Source organism: Lachnellula hyalina (assembly GCF_007821495.1).
Source record: "Lachnellula hyalina strain CBS 185.66 chromosome Unknown contig00029, whole genome shotgun sequence".
In the NCBI taxonomy this organism is placed as follows: domain Eukaryota; kingdom Fungi; phylum Ascomycota; class Leotiomycetes; order Helotiales; family Lachnaceae; genus Lachnellula; species Lachnellula hyalina.
This window is the reverse complement of record NW_022157143.1, coordinates 142,919-164,328: the sequence shown is the minus strand read 5'-3', so window position 1 is coordinate 164,328 and position 21,410 is coordinate 142,919. Positions and strand designations below refer to the sequence as shown.

Below are 21,410 nucleotides of genomic sequence, written 5' to 3'. Positions count from 1 at the left end.
ATGCTTCTTATTATTACTGTGCCTGTGCTTGTGCCAGCAACATTTTTTAGCCTGACTTTATCTGATAGACTACCAGGACCTTTCCCTTTCCCATCGCTTAGTAAACTCTGTCCGAGGAAGGGCATATATGTTGGTCTTATTGGTCACTGAGAATTATCTGATCTTCGAATAAATTTTATAACTGATTCCCCCTAAGTCATCTTAAAGATGAACTCTTGGCCCCCGTTTCGCATAATTAAGGTTGCGCCTTCGTATGTACCTTGTACTTGCTTGTACAGATGCGTACAGTACGACATAATTCTCCTACCTCCGACTCCATGTAATCTCGCGTCATTGCTAGCTGCGATGTGCATCAACAGCCGTCGACACGACCCTTTCTCTTGAAGATCCGATCCGGTGCCCTCGATGAGGAAGGCGAAGGAAGCCGAGGCCATTGCAGCAAATCCTGCCGCCACCATGGATGTAGCGAAGGAGCCATGACCCTCTCACAGCATGGATTCATGTCCTCAATCCCGTGCACCCGAACTGTTTGCCTCCAAATAAGCGCGACTGTCGAGTATAGGTCAATGCGAAGCGAGTAGTTATGTCGTGCTTCCGGGACTGAAGCTATTTACTTGGACGGTAGGCTTAAATGGGAAGGACTTCAGTGGCGATGGAACGATGACCTTCGACAAGGCTGCCGGAGAAACGGATCACTTGATGAGACCCTCCATACTGACCACAGAGGCGAAAGCAGCGAATTATACCTGTTGTGGCAGATCTCGAGGGAAGAGGCCGAGTTAGGAAAGAATAGCCAGAGTTGGGAGGATACCAAAGGAGAAGGAGAAGGAAGCTCAGGAGTCTGAATATGCGGACTAATGATGAAAGTCAATATTGAAAAATGACAGCTTTATGCCGGACACCCATCGACCATCAAAGGCGACCGAGGTAGAGTTAAAGGGAAAAGAGTTGAAAATTTCCAGGTGTGATGTGTGGATAAGCTCAACGTCGACACTAGTCGAAAAACGACAGGAATCTCCCAGAGCCCACAGAAAATTCCTTCAAGAATTCATTGATCGATCAAAGACGCTGATAGGCACACAGGGACCTTTGACAACCTATTTGATATCGATGAATTGTACACCATATTCGAACTGCGACTTTTGCGATGCAATTGCATTGCCCTTTATACACAACCAAAACTCCCAGCAATGCAGGCCTCCTATCTCTATACTCAAACAGTATTCTGCAAACATTCTTTCCCATCGGTTGGTTGTTTTTTGTGTTGGTGACTGAAGTTCGGATTCCCTCGTCATCTATCCTCTGCTCTTTGTGTTGAGAATCAATGCCACAATTAGTCTGTACTTGTTAGTAACATCACGAACTGCGAAATGGAAATTACCCACCCATAAAGACCCAGAACTTCTCCGAAAATCAAGATCAGAACCATTCCAACGAATATCCTCGACTGCAGCATATATGACCTTACTCCCATGTCTCCAACAATCCCAATTGCGTATCCCGCTGCCAGTCCCGTCAAACCTACCGAAAGACCGCATGCAAGATGCATGAAACCGCTGTTGCAATAATTAGCATCTGCCTTGCCAACCCCAGGTGATATTTCCATACTTGAACAAGCTGTAGTGTTGATTTGGAGGAGGGCCAATGTCCGAGGCAATCAAGACCGCAATGACTAGAGAGTAAACTGCGATAATACCAGACATGACGACTGGAATAAGGGACTGAGGTTGGAGTAATTAGCTAAGCCACCATATACGAGCGTCTACTGAACACTACCGACCTTCATAATAAGATCTGGTCTGAAGGTACCAACTCCGGCGATTCCAATACCAGACTTTGCGGTCCCGTATGCTGCTCCGATACCTGCCACAATTAGCACTATTCCACCCTTCAATAACAATGATGGACCTACATCCGAAGGTCATTGCGAAGCAAATGCCCGCCTGCCGAAATTGTCAGTGCCAGTTCTGTTCCACCACATCAACAAGCTTAGCAACTTACCATTCCGAAGAACGGCGCGAACTTGGGCGCAAAATCATTTTCTGCCATGATTACTTCAGCTCAAGATCAAGTCCAGGGAGCTGATGACGGTCGCAGATGGTGGTGAAGGGATGTTAGAGAGATTCTGTGATAAGACATAAGGTCGTCGATATCAAAGCTCCTGCGGCAGCCTCCTAGCGCATATCATGGATCACGTGGTTTATTCACAAAATCCAAACCAAGTGACACTCAACAATCACAATCACACCCATTATTAAATTTGTTTTCCATACAATCCTCTCCAGACTTTTCTAACTACAAATTACCACCAGTTTTCTGCATTTTGTCACTCCTGCTCCAGAGTAAGCTGTGACTGAAACTGACCTAGTCTCCTGGTGGCCGGATATTTTGTCGGCTTTAGCGAACATCATCTCGAGCCTGTTGAAGATCGCGAATGTTCCCAGGATTCTGAACCTTTGAACTCACGACAACCACATCAGGCTTTTTACTGTCTGCCATCACGACCCCCTCCCCCTCCCCCCCAAATGCGTCTCTCTCGAATCGCCATTCACCTCCGCGATTAGCAGTGGAGTTAGTACGTTGGACCCGCAGATCCTTTGCTCCGTCCGATCCAACGCCAACGTCAACGTCTCCCTCTCCCAGACAAGGCCAACAAGTAGTCGGGAAAGCTCGTCCTCTGTGACGGCGCTGATATATCGGTCGACATTCGGCGGGCCTCCGTCGACGTCGGCAAGCAGAGAAAGGGCTGTTGTGACTGTAGGAAGTGAAGCCGGGGTGGTTGCCCGGCTTCCTGGAGTAGGCTCCGACTGCGACGCAGATTGTCAACACTGGTCCGGCAGACTCTATCGTAATTAGACAATATGGCCGACTATCAGCAAGGCCGAAACAACGGGTCTCGTGGCAACGACTACGGCCCCCCCGCCTCTAATTACCAGCGGGATGCAGCCTTCTCCAACATTTTTGGCTCTGCCCCTTCTGGCCGATCCCAAACAATGACCTCCTCTACACCCTCTCTAAATGGCATAAATCAACGAACGCAGACAATGGGCGGGCAGGCTGCGGGAATGCAAGGGGGGATGCAAAGACCTCCACCTCAGAGGCAACCGCAAGGTGGTTATCCGCAACAGAATGGGGGCATGCAGAATGGAGGGCCGAATGGATATCACCAAGGACCAAGACAACAGCACCCGGGCCAAGTTCCATCCCAACCACAACCTCAGCACCTGCCTCAACAAGCACGTCCAGATCGCAGGCCTTATGCTGGACCGCATCGCGTTGATCCTCGTGCTCCGCCGCAGCAGCAACAATACCCGCAAAAGCCGGCACCTCAGCAACAGCGTTATTACCCGGGGCACCAAAACCAGCCAGGACCTGCTTTGAACTCGGATCCTTATCGTTCGCAGTCAATGGCAACTATCACGAGGCCTCAAATGTACCAGGCGCCCTCTAGTGGCTTTCAGCAAGCACCAGCGAATGCTTTCAGGCAAGCTCAATATCACGGGCAAGCTTCAAGGACTACTGCGCAAGGACGTGTAGTCCCTGAGAGGCATGATGAACGAGCAATGTCCATGACAAGCTATCCACAAGATCGAGATCAACATCAGACCATGAGCGGGAGGGTTATTCCAAACCGAAGGACCTCAACCGGACCGCAGGAGCTGCAAAGCTTTTCGATTCCGGGCGCGAGGAGTCCTGCTGTACAGACACGTACTACCAGTATTGCTTCTTCGACAACAGTCGGGGGTGACATGAATAGAACCATGTCCATGGCTTCTACGATTGCGCCTAGTGACAGAACCGAATCACTCCAACATCGACCATCAGTAGCTAAGTCAGTTAGCAGTGGTAACGGCACTCGGCAGAAATCACCATTGGTGTATCCGGCATTATTATCACGGGTTGCAGAATGCTTCAGAGAAAGAATCGCGGTGGGGGACCGTACGAAGAACGATCTCACGTACAAGAATGCATTCAGTGGGGCCGAAGCAGTTGATATCATTTCTTATATCATCAAAACTACGGACAGAAATTTAGCGCTGCTGCTTGGACGAGCTTTGGATGCCCAGAAGTTTTTCCACGATGTCACATACGATCATCGTTTGCGTGACTCCTCGGTAGAGATGTATCAATTTAGGGAAACCATGATGGACGAGCCACATGAGCAACCGGAAGTCAATGGTGTTTTTGTTCTTCTTTCTGAGTGCTATTCACCGACGTGTACCAGAGACCAACTTTGTTACTCCATAGCTTGCCCACGAAGGTTAGAACAGCAGTCGAGGCTAAATCTCAAGCCACAACCTGGTCTACGACGCGAGAAGTCAGAAGCAAGTCTTCACGATGTCGACGAACCGGACGAACAAAAGCTTTGGATAAACACTGTGTCACAAGAGATTGCTGACAGTGTTGGTGACCGGGAGAAGAAGCGCCAAGAAGTCATCTCAGAAATCATGTATACTGAGAGGGATTTCGTGAAAGATTTGGAATACCTTCGAGATTTCTGGATCATGCCCTTGCGTTCTACAAACCCTGCTTCCCCATCACCTATCCCCGAATCAAGAAAAGAGAAGATTGTGAAAACCATATTTTCAAACATCATTGACCCTCCTAGTATTCACTCCGTTAGCTCTCGCTTTGCTGAATCGCTTACCGAACGACAAAAGAAGCACCCTGTTGTAAAATCGGTTGGCGACATATTTCTCGAGTTTGTTCCTCAGTTTGAACCGTTCATTGTTTATGGTTCAAATCAACTGGGTGGTAAATTTGAATTTGAAAACGAGCGCTCCTTGAATCCATACTTTTCAAAGTTTGTTGACGAGACCGAGCGGCGGAAGGAATCAAGAAAGCTGGAGCTAAACGGATATTTGACGAAACCTACAACCAGACTGGCCCGTTACCCGCTGTTACTGGAAAATGTTCTCAAATACACTGAGCAGGAAAACCCGGACAGACAAGATATTCCGAAGGCCATGAAAATGATCCGTGAGCTTCTGAGTCGAGTTAACGCAGAGTCTGGAAAGGCTGAAAACCGATTCAACCTCAAACGCCTGCACGAGCAACTTCGATTCCGACCTAATGAACGTGTGGACCTCAAGCTCACAGATGAGAAGCGAGAACTCATCTACAAGGGTGCCCTCAAGAAGACACCAACTGATCCTTCCGAGATCCAGGCCTATTTATTCGATCACGCTATGCTTTTAGTTCGTTCTAAGATGGTTGGCAAGAAGGAAGAGGTCAAGGTTTACCGTAGGCCAATACCTCTGGAACTTCTTTCCATCCGCGAAATGGACGAGGTGATTCCTAAGCTGGGCGTTGTCAAGCGACCCTCTTCAAGCTTGCTTCCCGGTGCAAAAGCTGCGAACGACTCTGCCAAGAAGGAAGGCTTCCCTATCACATTCCGACACATTGGCAAGGGCGGGTACGAATTGACGCTCTATGCGAACACTCAAGGTTCGAGGAGTAAATGGATGGAATACATCGGCGAACAACAAGCTGCTCTCAGGAAACGAGGCGACTTTTATAACAAGTCGGTGTTGTCAAGCTCCTTCTTCTCCGCCATTAACAGAGTCAACTGTGTGGCACCATTCGGTACGTATTTGATATCTTGGAATGACAGATATACTAACTTGCAACAGATGGTGGCCGCAAGTTAATCTATGGGACAGACTCGGGTATTTTTGTATCTGATCGTCGCGCAAAGGATGTTTCCCTTAAGCCGATGCGAGTTTTGGATGTTGCAAACGTCACCCAGATCGATGTCCTCGAAGAGTATCAACTACTGTTGGTTCTGTCCGCGAAGTCGTTGCTTTCGTATCCTTTATCGGCTTTGAATCCAAATGAGCCTGCCCTCAACAAGCGGCCGAAGAAAATCCAAAGTCACTGTAATTTCTTCAAGACAGGAATATGTCTTGGCCGTCATCTCGTATGCTGTGTTAAGTCTTCGGCCCTCTCGACTACGATCAAGGTCTTTGAGCCTAATGATGCCATGTCCAAGGGCAAGAAACAGAAGGGTTTCAAAATGTTCAGCAATGGGCAAGATGAACTGAAAGCGTTCAAGGAATTTTATATCCCTACTGAATCTTCGTCAATCCATTTCCTCAAATCTAAACTCTGCGTTGCTTGTGCCAGAGGGTTTGAGGTTGTGTCATTAGAAACTCTGGAAACTCAGTCCCTTCTCGACCAGGCGGACACATCATTGGATTTCGTAGCCCGAAAAGAGAACGTCAGACCGATCCACATTGAGCGACTCAACGGCGAGTTCCTCCTCAATTACTCTGAATTTTCATTCTTCGTCAACCGCAACGGTTGGCGAGCGAGACCTGACTGGCGGATCGATTGGGAGGGACAACCTCAAAGTTTTGCTCTTTCGTATCCTTGGATACTGGCATTCGAAACGAACTTTATTGAAATCCGGAATATCGACACAAATGCGGTACACATTGTGCCACATAAGAACATTCGTATGCTCCATACAAGCACGCGGGAGGTAAGTTTTCACTCGCTTCATTAGCAGTGCTGGATGATACTAACAGAATCTAGATAATCTATGCATATGAGGATGAAAGAGGAGAAGATGTAGTCGCGGCGATTGATTTCTGGCCACAGGGTAAGCGGCCAGAGTCTCAACACCCTGCTTCTTCAGCACAAGCGGAGCATCGAGATCATCCCACGACTTCATCACGACATTAGAAGCAAGCATAACCTCAGATGCTATAAACGGTCCATATCATGTTTGTAGAATTGCATGTCTTGTATTCCCAAATGTCCCTTCCGACTCTTGCAGCTGTGGTGGTGTGTGCTGGACACGCTTTCTTTGTTACGTGCTCAACCCTAATACCTCGAATGAACAGCGGCGATGAATGATCGGGACTTGACGTTGATTTTTATTTATTTTCAGTTTAGTTTAATGGCACCTCAGCGATCGGCGTATGAAAGGGTTCTTCTCCTTCTTTGTGTTCGATTTTTTTTCGGGATGATGATGGATGGATGGCTCGATGGATTGATTATAGGTGGGGCAAAGTTACCATTTTCTGTAATTGCCTGTGTAGTTCTACGAATAGACCATGTATCTCACCATCTTGCGTTTCGTCTGATACTCAAACTTGCCCTCCAATGAATCCGGTTCCGTTTATACCCAGAAAATAGACTTAGTTGTCTTGCTTGGTTATCGGTCCGGATTGTGCTGGCTATTTCCGGCACCGAGTTAGACATCACATCAAACCGAAACGTCTGGTGGCGTTTGATTTCACGTCGCATCCACATTCACAAGCTAGACGCACTGCCTTTTTTTCTGTGACCCCCACGGAATGCATAAGCGCGAGATACAGTACTTCGTACGATTCGTATTATTACCACAGACAGATGCCGAGGGCCAGACGTTGCGCTTGGGCCTCGCATGAGCGTGGATCGTTGCGGTGCGATGCGATGCACGACATCGAGGGTCTTTACGTTTGATGTGCCGTGCAGACAGAGAGGACTCAAGCAAGAGTCAAAGCTACTTGTACATGCAGTAATTTACTTATACCACACTTCTTCTCGGGCTGGTGTTCTTTCAGGTAGCAGAAATTAGTGATTATATTGTACAACCTATTCAGTCACGAGTAGAAGATCAAAAAGTGAGAATCTTCTAGGAATTCAGAGTAGTGTATTGGCAAAGGAAGGGAAGGAAGATGAGTTGCTATTGTGCGAATTACTATGTACCTCCCCCTTCCCTTGCTTTCCCTATTCCCTTGTTTTGCTTGTTTGGCTCACTAACTTGACTTGTGAGGAAGGGCCCGATTAAGTGCCACAATACTGTAGGGAAGTTTGGGGATAGATGTGCGCATTGTTTGGTATGGTATTTCCCCCGTCCAGCCCCGTCGCGTCGCGTACCAATTTACATTTCTTTTCTTTTCCATTCTGTGACTGGGATAGAAAGAGGTGCTGACTGGATTTGATGATGGTAAAGTCGACACAGGAAGGAAGTGCAAGAAGTACGGTGCGTCATTCTGGATCGACGCGGAAATGGTCGGGGAATGTGAGGAAAGAGAGAATACGGAGGGAGGAGCAGATGCAGAGGAGGGAGGGGGCGTATAGGATGGGGTCGGGGAGGATAAGATGAATGACTGGAATTGGAAGCTGCAAATAGCCTGCGGGCGTGGGCAGGCATTTGACTGGTCTTTAGTAATAGGATCGACGTTTACGGCCTCACATATGGCTGGACCATGAGGCGATATTATTCATCCTACTATAATATACAATCATTTCTCATTATACATCCGTCTATGATAGGTATATCCAGAATCCCATATAACACCATAATAAACAAACCTCAATTCCATCCCAATGCCAATACTAATGCCAATTACAATCATTGATGCAAGCTATAATCACCACATCCGTCTCTTGTATCCCTTGAACCCCTCTCCCTCCCCAGCAAGCAGAATCTCCTCTTTGATTTTCTTCCTTCTTTCCGATCTACTCAGCGGCTTTTCCTCCACCCCAGGCTGTTCTTTTGAGGTTTTTTCTTCTCCATCCCGCAATTCCTCTCCTCCCGTCGGTGTCCGGGTATTCCCTGTCTCGGCATTTATCCTCTCTTTCTTCATCCGCGCTGCTGCCTTCTGCCACCTTGTAGCTCCAATCATACTTTTTTCCTCCATTGCATCATCATTTCCCTCCAAAGCTGATGCACTTCCATCGTCCACCTTCTTGTTATCATCAGCACCATAAGCCTCCTTCCCAACCTCAATATTCACAGTTCCAATGCCCTGCCCATCATTGCCCTCTTGATCCCTATACTTCTCTGGCAAGAATAACTTTAGTTCCGGTGCCGTGGGGACGATTTGCGGTTTTATGGCTGCGCGGATGTCGCGGACTGTTTGTTGTTGCAGGACGTATCCGGAGAGGAAGAGGGCTGTGGTGAAGAAGAATACTGGTTTGTTTTGTTAGTTGTGATTATGGTGGGATAGGGGGGAGATCTACCTATGCAAGAAGATATGGCGACGGATACTTGGGAGGATGTTAAGAGGACCATTTTTTTACTTCTGATTTGGAGATGGTGTACAGTATTTGTAGTAAAGAAGGTTTCAGTCTAGATGTGAGTGAATTCGAGGAGGGGAGGCTTTGCCTAAAGTAAACAAGTTTTGGCTGATCTGGCGGGGCAACAATCGGGTTTGCGATAAGAGCTTCCTCTCTCTCCCTCGATATCAAAATTTCAAGTTCAATCACAACGACAATCCTCCCAACCCACGAAACACAAACATCCCAAACTCCCCAGCTCGCTCAAAGCGGTTCCCCCAAACAACTCGCAAACATGGCAACCCACCGCGCCGATGAAAAGCGCTTCCTCGACGACCGCGGCACCTCCTCAACCCTAACGCCCAACGGCCTCAACCCCGCTACGATAATGGAAAAGCCGGTGCGCGAGCGCATAATCGACAGCTACTACTACAAAGACTCGTGCTTCGGGCTGAACGAAGCCGTACTGGTGGACCGCGTCGTGGCCGATGTCTCGTTCATTGGGGGCACATACGGATCTTCACAGCGGCCGTCGCCGTTCCTATGTCTGGCGTTTAAACTATTGCAACTGGCGCCCGATGACGCGGTGCTAAGGGAGTATCTCGAGTATGGGGGTGAGAAGTTCAAGTATCTGAGGGCGCTGGCGTGTTTCTATGTGCGGATGACGAGAAGGGCGAAAGATGTTTATGGGATGCTAGAGCCGTTTCTGGAGGATCGGAGGAAGTTGAAGAGGAGGACGAGGATGGGGACTAGCTTGACGTTTGTGGATCAGTTTGTGGATGATTTGTTGACCAAGGAGAGGGTTTGCGCGACTAGTTTGTGGAAGATGCCGAATAGGGAGATTTTGGAGGATATGGAGGTTCTGGAGCCACGGGTTAGTCCATTAGGGGATATTGAGGATTTGTTGGAGAGTGATGTTGAGGAGGTTGATGAAGATGGGAATCAGGTTGGAAGTGGGAGGGAAGAGAGTCCCGGTAGTGAGTTTGGGGAAGTTACACCGGAGAGAGATAGTAGGGAGCCTGAGAGGTTGGATAAGTATGGTGAAAAGAATGACGATGTGGAGGTGGAGAGGATGGATGTTTATAGGCATGAAAATGGGGAGGTTGCAAAGTAACCCACTTTCCTGGTGATTTCGGAGCTTTGGAGTTAGGCGGGGAGGGATTAGGTCTCAAAATCATACCCATTTCTGTCTCGAAATTGCATACCGGTCCCTTTTGTTCAGGGATGCCCACTTGGTATATATAGGCATCAGGTATTTCGGTCAGTTGGGGAAATACCAGTACTGTATCACTGTATTCTAGCTCATTTGTGAGGATTAGAGTGAAAATTCAAAGCAGTATATGTGCTAATCTGTACCTGGTATGTCCCATATCCAAACGCCATCATATCGCCCGCTCCATATATGTCTTACAAAAATAACAATCTAGCAATCCTTCTTCCAATTCTCCTTTATCCACCCAGCCATCAGTTCTGTTAACGTGTCTTCCATATACACCTCCACATCATCTTTAGTATAGCTCTGTCCCGAAAACTCCAACGCCAGTAGAATCCAAGGTTGAATGAAATCCACAAACACCAGATCTACATTCTCTGGTTCTCCTTCCTTGGGGAATTCAATGTCGCTTTGGATGCAATTTGGCACTCGGAAGAAGGGAATGGGCTCGTGGAGTGTGTCGTCACCGTCATCTCCAATTGCGTCTATGGTGGTGTATCCCGGGACCAAATCTGGTTTATCGGATGAACCTAACGGAGCCTGTGCTCCATTCGATGAGCGGAAATCTCGCGGTGGCAACGGAGGAATGATGTCTGCATGGATGGACATCTGCTCCGGTGGTGCAAGTTGTGACACCGGCGGCATATCTGCGGATGCAAAGACCGGGCCACCTTCATTGATCAGTTTTAAAACCTTCTTGGCGGATTTGTAAGGCACGTCTTTAATGTATAATAGCTTGCTAACGAAGGGTGATATGATATAGGTCGTATCTTTTGTGAAGGCGCCTTTGAAGATGTCAAATCTCATCGCGCCGGTGTTGGTAATCGCAATTCTTGGTGTCTCCTTGCGATCATTTTTGACAACTACAGATGGCATAACTTCATCCTCCAGCCAGGTGAAAACACTGTCATTTCCAGGATATTGCGCCCTATTGAGCCACAAATTCCGAGGCGCACAACCAAAACTGTGATCAAGATTCAAGGCTTTCCTGGCAACGTGGATCATAGACGACACATTTTTGCCGTGTTCTGTAGAAAAGGTGGATTCGTTCAGTCCGGTATGGTAGTGGTAACCGAATAGGTTGGTGTCGATATATCTTCGTTTGAACGACATGCTAGCACGGGGTTCAAGCTCTTTAGGGCCTTTCTTCTCTTTCTTCCCTCCGCCGCTGATACCTTTAATGGACTGCCAGCCAATGGTCTCCATATAACGACCAGCCTGTAAACCATATGCCTTGGAATCATACTTGGCAGAATTCCGGATATGACTATGGCCACCAAAGAACTGGATTGGAGTGTCCCAGTTCTGACTTCTGATTGCCTTGAAAATCGCCGTGTATTCAGGACCATTAAGGGTGACATGGCCAGCTACCAGGAACAGGTCAACATCTTCCCTGATTGCTTCCTGAAACCACTTCTCTTTAATTGTCTTCTCAACAGGTTGCACCACTGTATTCTTCCCATTCCCAGTAAAGTCAAACAAGAACCCTAACGCTAATACACGGATACCCTTGTTCTTAGTTGTGAACTTTCGATATCGTGCGGCCATCGCAATCTGTTTGCCCGTCTGCGGGTTAATGTAGTCCAGGTTCGAAGCCAAGTATCTTCCCTTGAAGTTCGGAACGGTTTGGTTGTATTCTCGAGCAGCTGAGTCTTCCTGATAGAGCTCATGGTTGCCAGTGGTAATAACATCAATAGCTTGCTCCCTCACAATGTCGTAAAGGTATTGGCCTTTTGGATCTGACCCATCGTATAGTCCGTTACCTTCTATTCGGTCGCCGCAATCAATGAGGAGTAAATCAACGCCTTGCTCGTCTGCTTTCGCCCGCATCTGCTCTGCGAATGAGATGTAGTCGCCCCAGTCTGCAGAGTATTGAGACCTATAGAAAGTCAGATGGAGGTGAACCTCGAGGGGCGGAATACTTACTCCTGCAGATGCCCGGCATGCCAGCCATGGCTATCGGTTGTTTGTAGAAAGTTCAGGTCGCCCCATGGAAGGTCCCTCATAGGAGCCGCAACAGCATCTGGAGCTGAAGGCTGCTCAGCTAGAGCCAGAGGCAGCAGAAGGGTCGCGGTTGTCCATGTCAACAAGCGTTTCGTCATTTCGAGTGGTTTAAACATGCAACAGCTGTAAAATAAAATGAGTGTAAAATGAGATATTGAGATATCGAGGTCTTGGGTGGTCTTTAATCACACGTCCATAATCTATAGTAACAGAGTGATCAGATGCAAGTTGTCAGCAGCTTCGGAGAGTGAGTGAGTAAAGCGGATGTTCTGACGCAGCCGGCAGCGGGAGCTTGATACCCCTGTCGCGATAAGTGCCGATAAGGAACCTAGAAGAGTTACTTTTACGGAGCTACAACTAAACCTCAGCTAGGCCTTTTACTGTAACACTACAACATACTCCCTACAACAAGTTAACAAGTTCAACACCAGATTCGCTCGTCCCCAGCCACTAGATCTTCCAAGTCAACAAATGGTCGAGGTGCATCTACCCCGATCAGCAGTACGGGCGACAAAAGTAGCCCTAAAAGAGGTCAATTACCGCATAAGACCATTTGCCCAGAATGTTTTCATCTCGAGGGCGGAGCTAAAGCAAGAGCAAGATGGGTCTGTGGCAGACAGGCAATCCTCTGGAGAAGCAGTCGGAAAAGCAAAAGGTTTCGAAAGCCCGTCGACCTGCCCATAGATGACCATTGTAGCTGATGTCTTGCCAGAACCAGAACCAGAACCAGAACCATATTCCGCTCAGAAGCCTCCCTGGTTTCCGGTCAGGCCTGTGGCTGTAAAAGACAACATAGCTACAGCTGACCTCCCCACAACATGCGCATCAGGCATTTTAAAGAACCATCAAAGCCCCTTTGAGGCCAGTGTGGTGGAGCAGCTTCGCTCAACTGGCGCTCCCATAATAGGGAAAACGAATATGGATGAGTTTGGCATGGGTTCTCATTCAACGAATTCATTTTTTGGAACGGTTACCAATCCGCCACCCTTTGATCGCCTTTCTGTTGGTGGAAGCTCTGGAGGGAGTGCAGTTGCCGTCGCACAAAAGCTGGTTGATATAGCTATTGGAACAGATACGGGAGGTTCGGTCAGACTGCCCGCAGCGTATTCTGGGGTGGTAGGCTTTAAGCCATCATACGGCTTAATATCTCGCTGGGGAGTCGTCCCATACGCAAACTCTCTCGATACGGTAGGGATACTAGCTCGATCTTGTAAGCAAGTCTTCAAGACCTTTGTCTCGATGCAGGAACATGATCCCAAAGACCCAACATCTCTCTCCGAAAAATCCCGGATGCGAGCATTCACTAGTGGCAGCAATAGGTGGAGGGAATTGAGTGACCAGAATTTCAAAGACTTCCATAAATTAAGAATTGGTGTCCCTGAGCAGTACAACATCTTTGAACTTGATGGGAGAACCAGACAGTCTTGGCAGCGGACACTGATGCTGTTCCAGGATCTAGGATGTACCATTGTACCGATTTCACTACCAAACACACAGCAAGCGCTGCCGGCATATTACATACTAGCTATGGCTGAAGCAGCTTCGAACTTGTCCAAATACGATGGTGTGAGATACGGAACTCGAAGTCAGTCGAGTGATGGGGCTGGAGATGTCCTCTACTCCGAATCGAGAGGAGAGGGCTTTGGTGACGAAGTCAAAAGGCGTATACTTTTGGGCTCGTACGCTTTGAGCTCCGACGCAATTGATAACTATTTTATCAAGGCTCAGAAGGTGCGAAGACTAGTTCAACAAGACTTCGACCGCGTCTTCTCCATGCCTAACCCGCTTCGAGACCCTGAGCAATTTGATCTTTCGGAAATGGACGAATCAATTCTACTGAACAACAAATTAGGACCATCTCAAGTGGATTTGATCGTATGCCCAACAAGTCCTACCCCAGCACCGAACCTTGATGACATAGCGAACCAAAGACCCGTAGATGCATACATCAACGACGTATTTACTGTCCCCGCAAGCATGGCTGGCCTTCCTGCTATAAGCGTCCCGTTGAAGAGACGACCCACAGACAGTCCTAGATTTGATGGCATGCAGATCATTGGGCAGTATTCGGATGATTATCGTGTCATTTTTGTTGCACACGAGCTTGAGAAGTTATTGAAGATTGACAATGCAAGTGGTCAATGGCGGAAGGAAAATAGGGAGAGCCTTAACTGACCGACTATGGTTAGGAATCATGAAGCTACCCCTTATCCACACCGTTAATTATGAAGTAGAACACCCACCAGCTCCCAAACGGCTCATTTCCATCATCCAGAGATCCAGGTCTAAGAATAAATGACGGATGGTTTGGATGAAGCGTTCGCCCAACGAAATCGAACGTGGGTGTAGGCAAGCCCAATGATACTTTGATGGCATTACGGCAGGAATATATGGACCTCTCATCCCCAGATCTAGATCACCGTTCAAGAACAACCATCCTCGCTTACATTGCTTCGCCTTCCCGCGCCTGTAACGTCAATTTCAGGACAGCCTTCTCGTCGAGCCCTACGGCTAGGAACCAATCCAGCTTCTATGCCAATTTGAAGTGTCGAGTACGACACCCTCATCGCCTCTCGGCTTAGCAAAGCTTTAAGCCGGCTCTTCAAAACGCATATTCATTCCTAACGAGGTCCAACCCATGGCGTTCCTTTCTATCGACAACAGATCTCCACTCCTCTTTCTGTAAATATCACCGGAGATCTCAAGAATATGTCTCCTTTATATTGACCCGGGGCTTTGGAATCATGTTTTATATTGCATCTATCACTGTACATTACACCACCTGTATAAACACCATAGAATAGAAAAGTACTACAGTTCTACACCGTTGCACTACCACCCCTCCGTTTCTCCCCACCCCTCTTCACTTCCCCCTCCCTCCGAGCCTCATCACACAACCAAACCAAACCTTAACACCAACCCACTTCATCCCCCTCTCCCCCACCATAAGCCCCACATCCCCTTCCGCAACCCCTCTTTGCAGCATCTCGCCCACCATCTCAAACCCCTCTTCCCTCCCAGCCTCCACCACTTCTTCAATTTCATACACAAAACTATCACCCTGCACTTTCACTTTCACATTCCCCGACTCCATATCTATATCTGTGAATCCAGCGCGCGAGAGACGACCCATCTCTGCGTGCATGTTTGTCATTACCAGCACCCCTCCCTCCTTGAGTAACTTCTTAATCGTCGAGAAGAATATTTTGAGTGGGAGATGCTCGAGGACAAGCGTGCTAAGTACTAATCCCGCCTGTCCCTCTAATGCTTGGACTTCTGGGAATGATGAGGGTTGGAGAGCATCGAATTCGTAGAAATATACTTTAGGGCTTGAAGCTAAAGTGGAGGTGGAGGTGAGAGAAGAACAGCGGGATTTTGCTATTGCAAGCATTTCGGCACTTAGATCTAGTGCGATTACGTTCCCGATCTCAACTCCCTCACGCGGTTGCAATAGCTTGACGGTATTCCTGCCTGTACCAGCGCCCAGCTCCGTGATGGTAAGGGGAAAAGAAAAAGAAGACGGGACAAGGCTGAAGGCTTGGGTGAGCAGAGAGGGAAGGAGAGCGTCATCGATGGATTCTGTGACGGGTCGGTCTTATTAGAGATGAATGAGAAGAGTTGGGGGGTAGAAGAGAGAGCTTACGGAGGATATTGCCATCGCTGTCGTAGACTTTCGCCCAGCGGGCGTAGAGGTCTTTGGTTGGGATCAAGTGGATTGGTTTAGATGCCATTGTGAGGTGTTGCAGGGGATTTCAGTGAGATGCTTGGAATTGGCGCATAGAACACAGAAAGCGGCGAATTTGATCGAGGGGGTTTCTGAAATTACATGAAGTGAGTACCCAGGTAGTTGAAGATGTTCATTTGGTATGAGGAAAGTTTTTGTTGTGACTAAAGATCAGACTTCTAGTGACTCACTGCTCTAAAACACATCAATAGGAGGAAAAGTACTCTAAGCTTATAACCATGATTTTTAGATGAGCTATCACTAACTTGCAATAGAGAAATAAAGACTAAACCCTGAACATCTTCCTTTCGTTCTCCCGTCCTGACCTCTGACAAGCCGATTGTTGTTGATGCTAATACTTTCACGTGATATGCCCCTTTTCTAGTCAATGTTTTTTCTTTTCCGTTGGAGCTTGACAAAGCGTTGTTTCTAGCAATGCCCCCTCATTATTGTCTCCGCGTCCCTTCCGCGTCACTTTTCGTATTCAGCCTCGTCCGCATTCATTTAAGTTGTAACTCGGTCCAATGATTGGTCCACGCTTTTCGAATAGCATCAAACCGAAGAGGTCCGTGTAAATTTTTTCTCTTCTTGAGCCGCATCTTTGCTTCGATCAATTGCCGCCAAATACAGTACATTCTCTCCATGGCAAGACAGACAGATTTTTCGTAAGATTGTTGTTTTTTTTCTTCGGCCCGGTACCGACGCGACTCCGCAGAATCCCTGAGCGTGCCGTGCCTATTACTTTACTGTACAGTACCCTGCCCTTGTAGCTCCCGCAGCACACCACACCCCAACCCCAACCAACGTCCTCCGCACGAGCCACAACGCAATCCCAAATCTAAGGGCCCCGAAAGCAGCTGAGGCTGTCTACTTTGCATCTGTATTTACTTCTGTCTCTGCCGAATCCTTCCATCTCCATAGTCACCCCGTATGAAACGCGCATCCGGATTCTTTTTCCCGGACCGAGCAGAGCAGAAGAAAGCAAGAATCGCAACTATGCCCGCCAAAAAAGGCACCTTCCAGCTCCCCCAGCTCACCCCCGTATCCTTCTCCCTCACAGACGGTACCAACATCCCACCTCCTCCCGATTCACCCATCGAAGAGAAGCCACCTCCACCTGTACCGACGAAGCAGACGGCTCCCGAACCTCAGACGCAGACGCAGACGCAGACGCAAACACAAACGCAGAATGGTGCGAATGGTGGTGGAGAATACGTAGGACGCGGTCGTACAAATGGAAATGCCAATAGCTCAGACGTTCCTCCCCTGAGTCCCGCCTCGGCGCGGCGCCCAAGCAGTATCCGCAAGTTCCTGTCGCGCAAGTCGCTCAACGCGCATTACACCAACGGCAACACCTCGCGGGACGATCTGACGAGTATGGGGCGGCCGGATAGCCCGGCGAGCTTCATGACCAATGCTACTGCTTCAGGTAGTGGGAAGAAGGGCAGCTGGTTCAAGAGATTAGGTGGTGGTGGTGGAAATCGTACGAGTGTTGTGTATGAGACGCCGCCGCCGAGAGTGGAAAGTGTAGTGCCGGAGAAGAAGAAGATGGGGCCTCCACCACCGAAGTTACCTGAGCTGAGCAAGTTGAAGGCGAAGATACCGGAAGATGATGAGGGCAGTCTTGGGGCGGACGAGATGTTTAAGAATATCAAGTAGGGGAGTATGATGAGGGGGTTGGATGTTGCTATGTGGTTATGGACTTGGATGCTGAGCATGGGGTTCTACGAAGTTTGGAATTGGGTGTGACCGCCCAAAAAAAATAAAAAGGGGGATGGGGAGAGTGGATGAAATTGATGGAACGCGAGAGAGATACCCCTGCTCGGAACTGAGCAACACTACCGCTCTATTTGATATTCCTTTCTTAATTTGGGCCGCCTGTAATGGTAATGAATCACATCGTTTGGATTGTGGTTTTCCCCCAGGCGTGCTGTAATGCCCGATTTGGGCTGGCAGCATTTGTAATACTGGCAGACTTTTTGGAAAATATTTCTCTTTTGTCAGTATTGGATATGGAATGAAAAGCTGGGACTTGTTTTCTGTCCTAGCAAGTATAATCGGACATATTGACTGACTGAGACTGTTGATAAGAATAGTGAATTGATTTTGTTTATTATCTGAAAAGCAATAACAATTAAGTTCGAGTATCAACCTCTAGTGATATAAGGGCATCTGTTGGAGGTAAACCAACCTCTCTTTCTTATAGAACCAGCCGACTTCTAAAACTCATCTATCCTCTTAAAAAATAATCTCAGACAGATAGACGTCCAGGTTTCACATTTGGACCCCTAAAGTATAAAGTGAACCGTCACATTCCTTATGCAAGCCCAGATATCCCGACCTATCAAGCTTCCGTCGCCACGTGAGACCCCTGCAATGCAATTGCTGAAGTGTTTCGGCCCGTTAACGTCATTTATTACTTTTATAGTTCTAAATAAACCTCACTTTACTTGTCCTCAATTGGTAATATTATATCACTTCTCTAAGTTATAAAAGCTAGCATCAGTTTTACGAGACTTATTCTAAGAATATTAGGAGCTATATATAGTTGATCAAGCTAAGCAAAAGGTATAAGTTGAGGCTATACAATTATATGTAGATAGGTAAAAGCACTAACATATTCGAAGCATAGGTGCTTTGTGAAACGTGACTTGGTGTTCTAGCGTGATAAGTCAGCTTAGTCATCGAGCTCAAGCTCCACTCCTTCCACCCTCTCCAGACGAGGAGATGCATCAACCTTCCAAACACCGCAGACAAAGCTTCCAGTATTCCATCAAAATCCTTGACGGACCACTGCAACCCTTCGAAGTCTGTCGCTTTGGGTGACGTACTCGCACAAAATATTACCGCTCTGTAACTTTCCAGAAATCAAATATCTTCACGTTGTTCACATTTTGAGCAGTTCCAGTCTTGCGACACCCGGTTTAAATAACCCCTCTTTTAATTTGATTCGAATATCAAGGCCACCTTTCAATTTTATAAGATGTCTTACCGGGTCGGTAAGTTGAGCATTTGCATCATATCTCAGTTTCCACACTGATGGTCTCTTCTCTATCACCAAAGGCGTTCTATGCTTCAAGTATTATATCGTCGCTAATCACCCAATAGAAACTGCATCTACGGGCCGTGCAACATGTGTAGCCACCGAGTGCAAGAAGAACGGCGTCAAGATTGAGAAGGATGATCTTCGCTTCGGTGTGTGGGTTGAAATTAAGGGTAATGGTAGTTTCAGATGGAAACACTGGTAGGTACTCATGATTCTTCCTTTGTAGTCGAGTTATATACTTGCCATCGGAAACTCATGAGTGGGGGCTGATTTACGGGTTTTAAGGGGTTGTGTCACAGGAGCTCAGATCCAGAATATGAGAGAGAAGCTGGAAGACCCCGATGATCCGGGCACCTACCGCTGGGATTTTCTGGATGGATATGACAGTGGTGAGAAGAACAGTATCGACAGGTTCCCGGATTTGCAGGAAAAGGTTCGACGCGTCATTACTCAGGGCTTCATCGACCCCGAAGATTTCAATGGTGACCCTGAGATGAATGTTCTCGGAGAGAAAGGACTACGTACTCCCGCATCTAAGGCAAAAGCTAGGGCAGACAAGAAGAAGCAAGCAGAAGAAGAAGAAGCGAATGAGTCACCCGAAGCAGAAAATACCCCCAAGAAGACTGCTTCCAAAAAGCGTGCTAAGGGTGGTGATGAGAGTGAGGGTGAGGAGAAGCCTGCCAAGAAGAAACGTACTACGAAGGCGAAGAAAGAAGAGGACAGTGATGAGGAGGCGAAACCAGTCAAGAAGTCCAGAGCTAAGAAGGTGAAAAAGGAAGAGGGCAGCGATGAAGAAGCCAAGCCAGTCAAGTCCAGAGCTAAGAAGGTCAAAAAAGAAGAGGATAGTGATGAGGAAGTTAAGCCAGTCAAGAAGTCCAGAGCTAAGAAGGTCAAGAAGGAAGAAGATGAAGAGGTGAGAGTGCATTCCTTCCAGAACATGTTTTAATCTTCATTGACCTGTAACTAATAAATTCATACATAGGAGGATGAAATATCCAAGCCTGCTCCAGCCAAGAAATCCAGGGCAAAGAATGTCAAAAAAGAGGAGGATGTCGACATGGTCAAGGATGAAGATGACTCTGACACACCTGCTGGTCCTGCACCAAAGAAGCGCGCTCCCCGCGGAAAGAAAGTCGTCAAAGAGGAGGAATTTGACGAGCAAATCGGGGAAGCGGTCGAGCCAGTCAAGGCTCCAGCTAAAAAAGGACGCAAGAAGGCCGTCAAAGACGAACCTTCTGAGGATGTCGTCATGACTGGCGCTGAGTCTTCCGCTGTTGCTGAAGGATCCACCCTTCCAACTGAGCTTGATTCTTCCTATGGTGTCAAGGGTGAACCTTCGAATGCTGTTGACCTTCCTTTTGCTGCTCCAGATGTCGATGATATTGTCACCCAGATCGCCACCCTGAAAAAGCTGAAGTTCAATGACTCCCTTCTTTCAAGTGGAAGAGAGCTAGGTCCTGATGATGAGACGATGATCCCCGGCATCAAAGATTTTGATCTTCGGACCATGTTTGCCGACAGTGTCAATGACGGCGAGATTGAGGATGACCAAATCTTGGCATTCCTCGAGAAGAAGAGAGATGAGTTGGTTGCGGAACTGGAATCGAAGATGACGAAGCCAAAGAAGAGAGGTCGTGGCAAGAAGGGGTATTTTTGATCTCCCCTTGCGATAATACGTCTTCTCACTAACAAAACAGTAGTATTGCTGCCGCTTCATCTACTGGCAAACGCACTACTTCGAAGGCTTAGATCCCTTATTCGAGCCTCAGCGAAGAACAATACTGTTAAACTCTCTCGCCCGAGAGCATTCTCTTGAACGACTTTCTCACCTCTCGGACATTAATTGTACACCATTTTGCTCCCAGTAGCTTCGCTCCCCTTCACACAAATCTAGCGCAGCACGGTGTTCGGCGTCCCATACCACGCTTTACATACATCGCAGAGCACTCACAAACTCGATCGAGGCACAAGCTCGAAAAGCGTTGCGGTTATGATTTGATTTGATTTGATTTCTTTCTCCTTTGTCTTACAATACACATTTGCTACAGGAAGGATCTGTACGGTATAAAATGGCGACGGTTTACTGGCACGGCAGAGATGGCTGGGAGGACATTGTATTGCAAATAGCTTGATTGGTAAAGGGGTGAATAATGATAGATTTACTTGTTTTTTTCTGCTTGCCGCACTAGTCAAATGAGCAAATTTAGCAACTGGTATCCATCTACCCGCCTCCGAAGTATAAGCTGCCGCAACACTGCTACCCTAGGTATCTATGAGATAGCTAGCGCATTCCCTCTGTCTTTTCTCCCCTCTCATTCCTCACTAACCTCGTCTTTTTCACCCATGTCGACTCTAGTCTTGTTTGAGAGGAGTAGCAATTTCATTTGTAGAAGCAAGGCATGTATATATACTAACCTAACGCCCGCCAT

The 21,410-nt window shown here is 47.7% G+C and overlaps 9 protein-coding genes across 9 annotated transcripts; 5 read left to right on the top strand and 4 right to left on the bottom strand.

Moving 5' to 3' along the window:
- Positions 1 to 1,295: 1,295 nt before the first annotated feature.
- vma-11 (V-type proton ATPase 16 kDa proteolipid subunit) lies at positions 1,296 to 2,058 on the bottom strand (the record flags this gene model as incomplete). The annotated part of the gene is made up of 6 exons (XM_031146928.1): positions 1,296 to 1,338; positions 1,386 to 1,556; positions 1,609 to 1,721; positions 1,781 to 1,863; positions 1,913 to 1,943; positions 2,002 to 2,058. Coding segments are annotated over 6 exons (498 nt in total), but the record flags the coding sequence as incomplete, so codon positions are not given.
- Positions 2,059 to 2,861: 803 nt separating this feature from the next.
- Positions 2,862 to 6,687, top strand: rgf1 (Rho1 guanine nucleotide exchange factor; the record flags this gene model as incomplete). The annotated part of the gene is made up of 3 exons (XM_031146927.1): positions 2,862 to 5,586; positions 5,634 to 6,484; positions 6,538 to 6,687. 3 exons carry the CDS (start codon positions 2,862 to 2,864, stop codon positions 6,685 to 6,687), a joined length of 3,726 nt encoding a protein of 1,241 aa, XP_031007375.1.
- A 1,679-nt stretch (positions 6,688 to 8,366) lies between these two features.
- On the bottom strand, positions 8,367 to 9,010 carry LHYA1_G001948 (uncharacterized protein; the record flags this gene model as incomplete). The annotated part of the gene is made up of 2 exons (XM_031146926.1): positions 8,367 to 8,908; positions 8,959 to 9,010. 2 exons carry the CDS (start codon positions 9,008 to 9,010, stop codon positions 8,367 to 8,369), a joined length of 594 nt encoding a protein of 197 aa, XP_031007374.1.
- Positions 9,011 to 9,289: 279 nt separating this feature from the next.
- Positions 9,290 to 10,108, top strand: Prp38 (Pre-mRNA-splicing factor; the record flags this gene model as incomplete). Its single annotated transcript, XM_031146925.1, has 2 exons — positions 9,290 to 10,029; positions 10,081 to 10,108. 2 exons carry the CDS (start codon positions 9,290 to 9,292, stop codon positions 10,106 to 10,108), a joined length of 768 nt encoding a protein of 255 aa, XP_031007371.1.
- Positions 10,109 to 10,417: 309 nt separating this feature from the next.
- On the bottom strand, positions 10,418 to 12,309 carry LHYA1_G001946 (Uncharacterized protein; the record flags this gene model as incomplete). The annotated part of the gene is made up of 2 exons (XM_031146924.1): positions 10,418 to 12,086; positions 12,134 to 12,309. 2 exons carry the CDS (start codon positions 12,307 to 12,309, stop codon positions 10,418 to 10,420), a joined length of 1,845 nt encoding a protein of 614 aa, XP_031007370.1.
- A 373-nt stretch (positions 12,310 to 12,682) lies between these two features.
- Positions 12,683 to 14,386, top strand: LHYA1_G001945 (Glutamyl-tRNA(Gln) amidotransferase subunit A, mitochondrial; the record flags this gene model as incomplete). Its single annotated transcript, XM_031146923.1, has 2 exons — positions 12,683 to 12,866; positions 12,924 to 14,386. The coding sequence occupies 2 exons, from the start codon at positions 12,683 to 12,685 to the stop codon at positions 14,384 to 14,386; spliced, it is 1,647 nt and encodes a 548-aa protein (XP_031007373.1).
- Positions 14,387 to 15,074: 688 nt separating this feature from the next.
- On the bottom strand, positions 15,075 to 15,942 carry LHYA1_G001944 (putative methyltransferase; the record flags this gene model as incomplete). The annotated part of the gene is made up of 2 exons (XM_031146922.1): positions 15,075 to 15,805; positions 15,855 to 15,942. 2 exons carry the CDS (start codon positions 15,940 to 15,942, stop codon positions 15,075 to 15,077), a joined length of 819 nt encoding a protein of 272 aa, XP_031007372.1.
- Positions 15,943 to 16,931: 989 nt separating this feature from the next.
- LHYA1_G001943 (uncharacterized protein) lies at positions 16,932 to 17,594 on the top strand (the record flags this gene model as incomplete). Its single annotated transcript, XM_031146921.1, has 1 exon — positions 16,932 to 17,594. One exon carries the CDS (start codon positions 16,932 to 16,934, stop codon positions 17,592 to 17,594), a length of 663 nt encoding a protein of 220 aa, XP_031007367.1.
- Positions 17,595 to 18,918: 1,324 nt separating this feature from the next.
- On the top strand, positions 18,919 to 20,730 carry LHYA1_G001942 (PARP-type zinc finger-containing protein; the record flags this gene model as incomplete). The annotated part of the gene is made up of 5 exons (XM_031146920.1): positions 18,919 to 18,934; positions 18,999 to 19,179; positions 19,267 to 19,894; positions 19,964 to 20,628; positions 20,679 to 20,730. The coding sequence occupies 5 exons, from the start codon at positions 18,919 to 18,921 to the stop codon at positions 20,728 to 20,730; spliced, it is 1,542 nt and encodes a 513-aa protein (XP_031007366.1).
- Between the last annotated feature and the right edge of the window lie 680 nt (positions 20,731 to 21,410).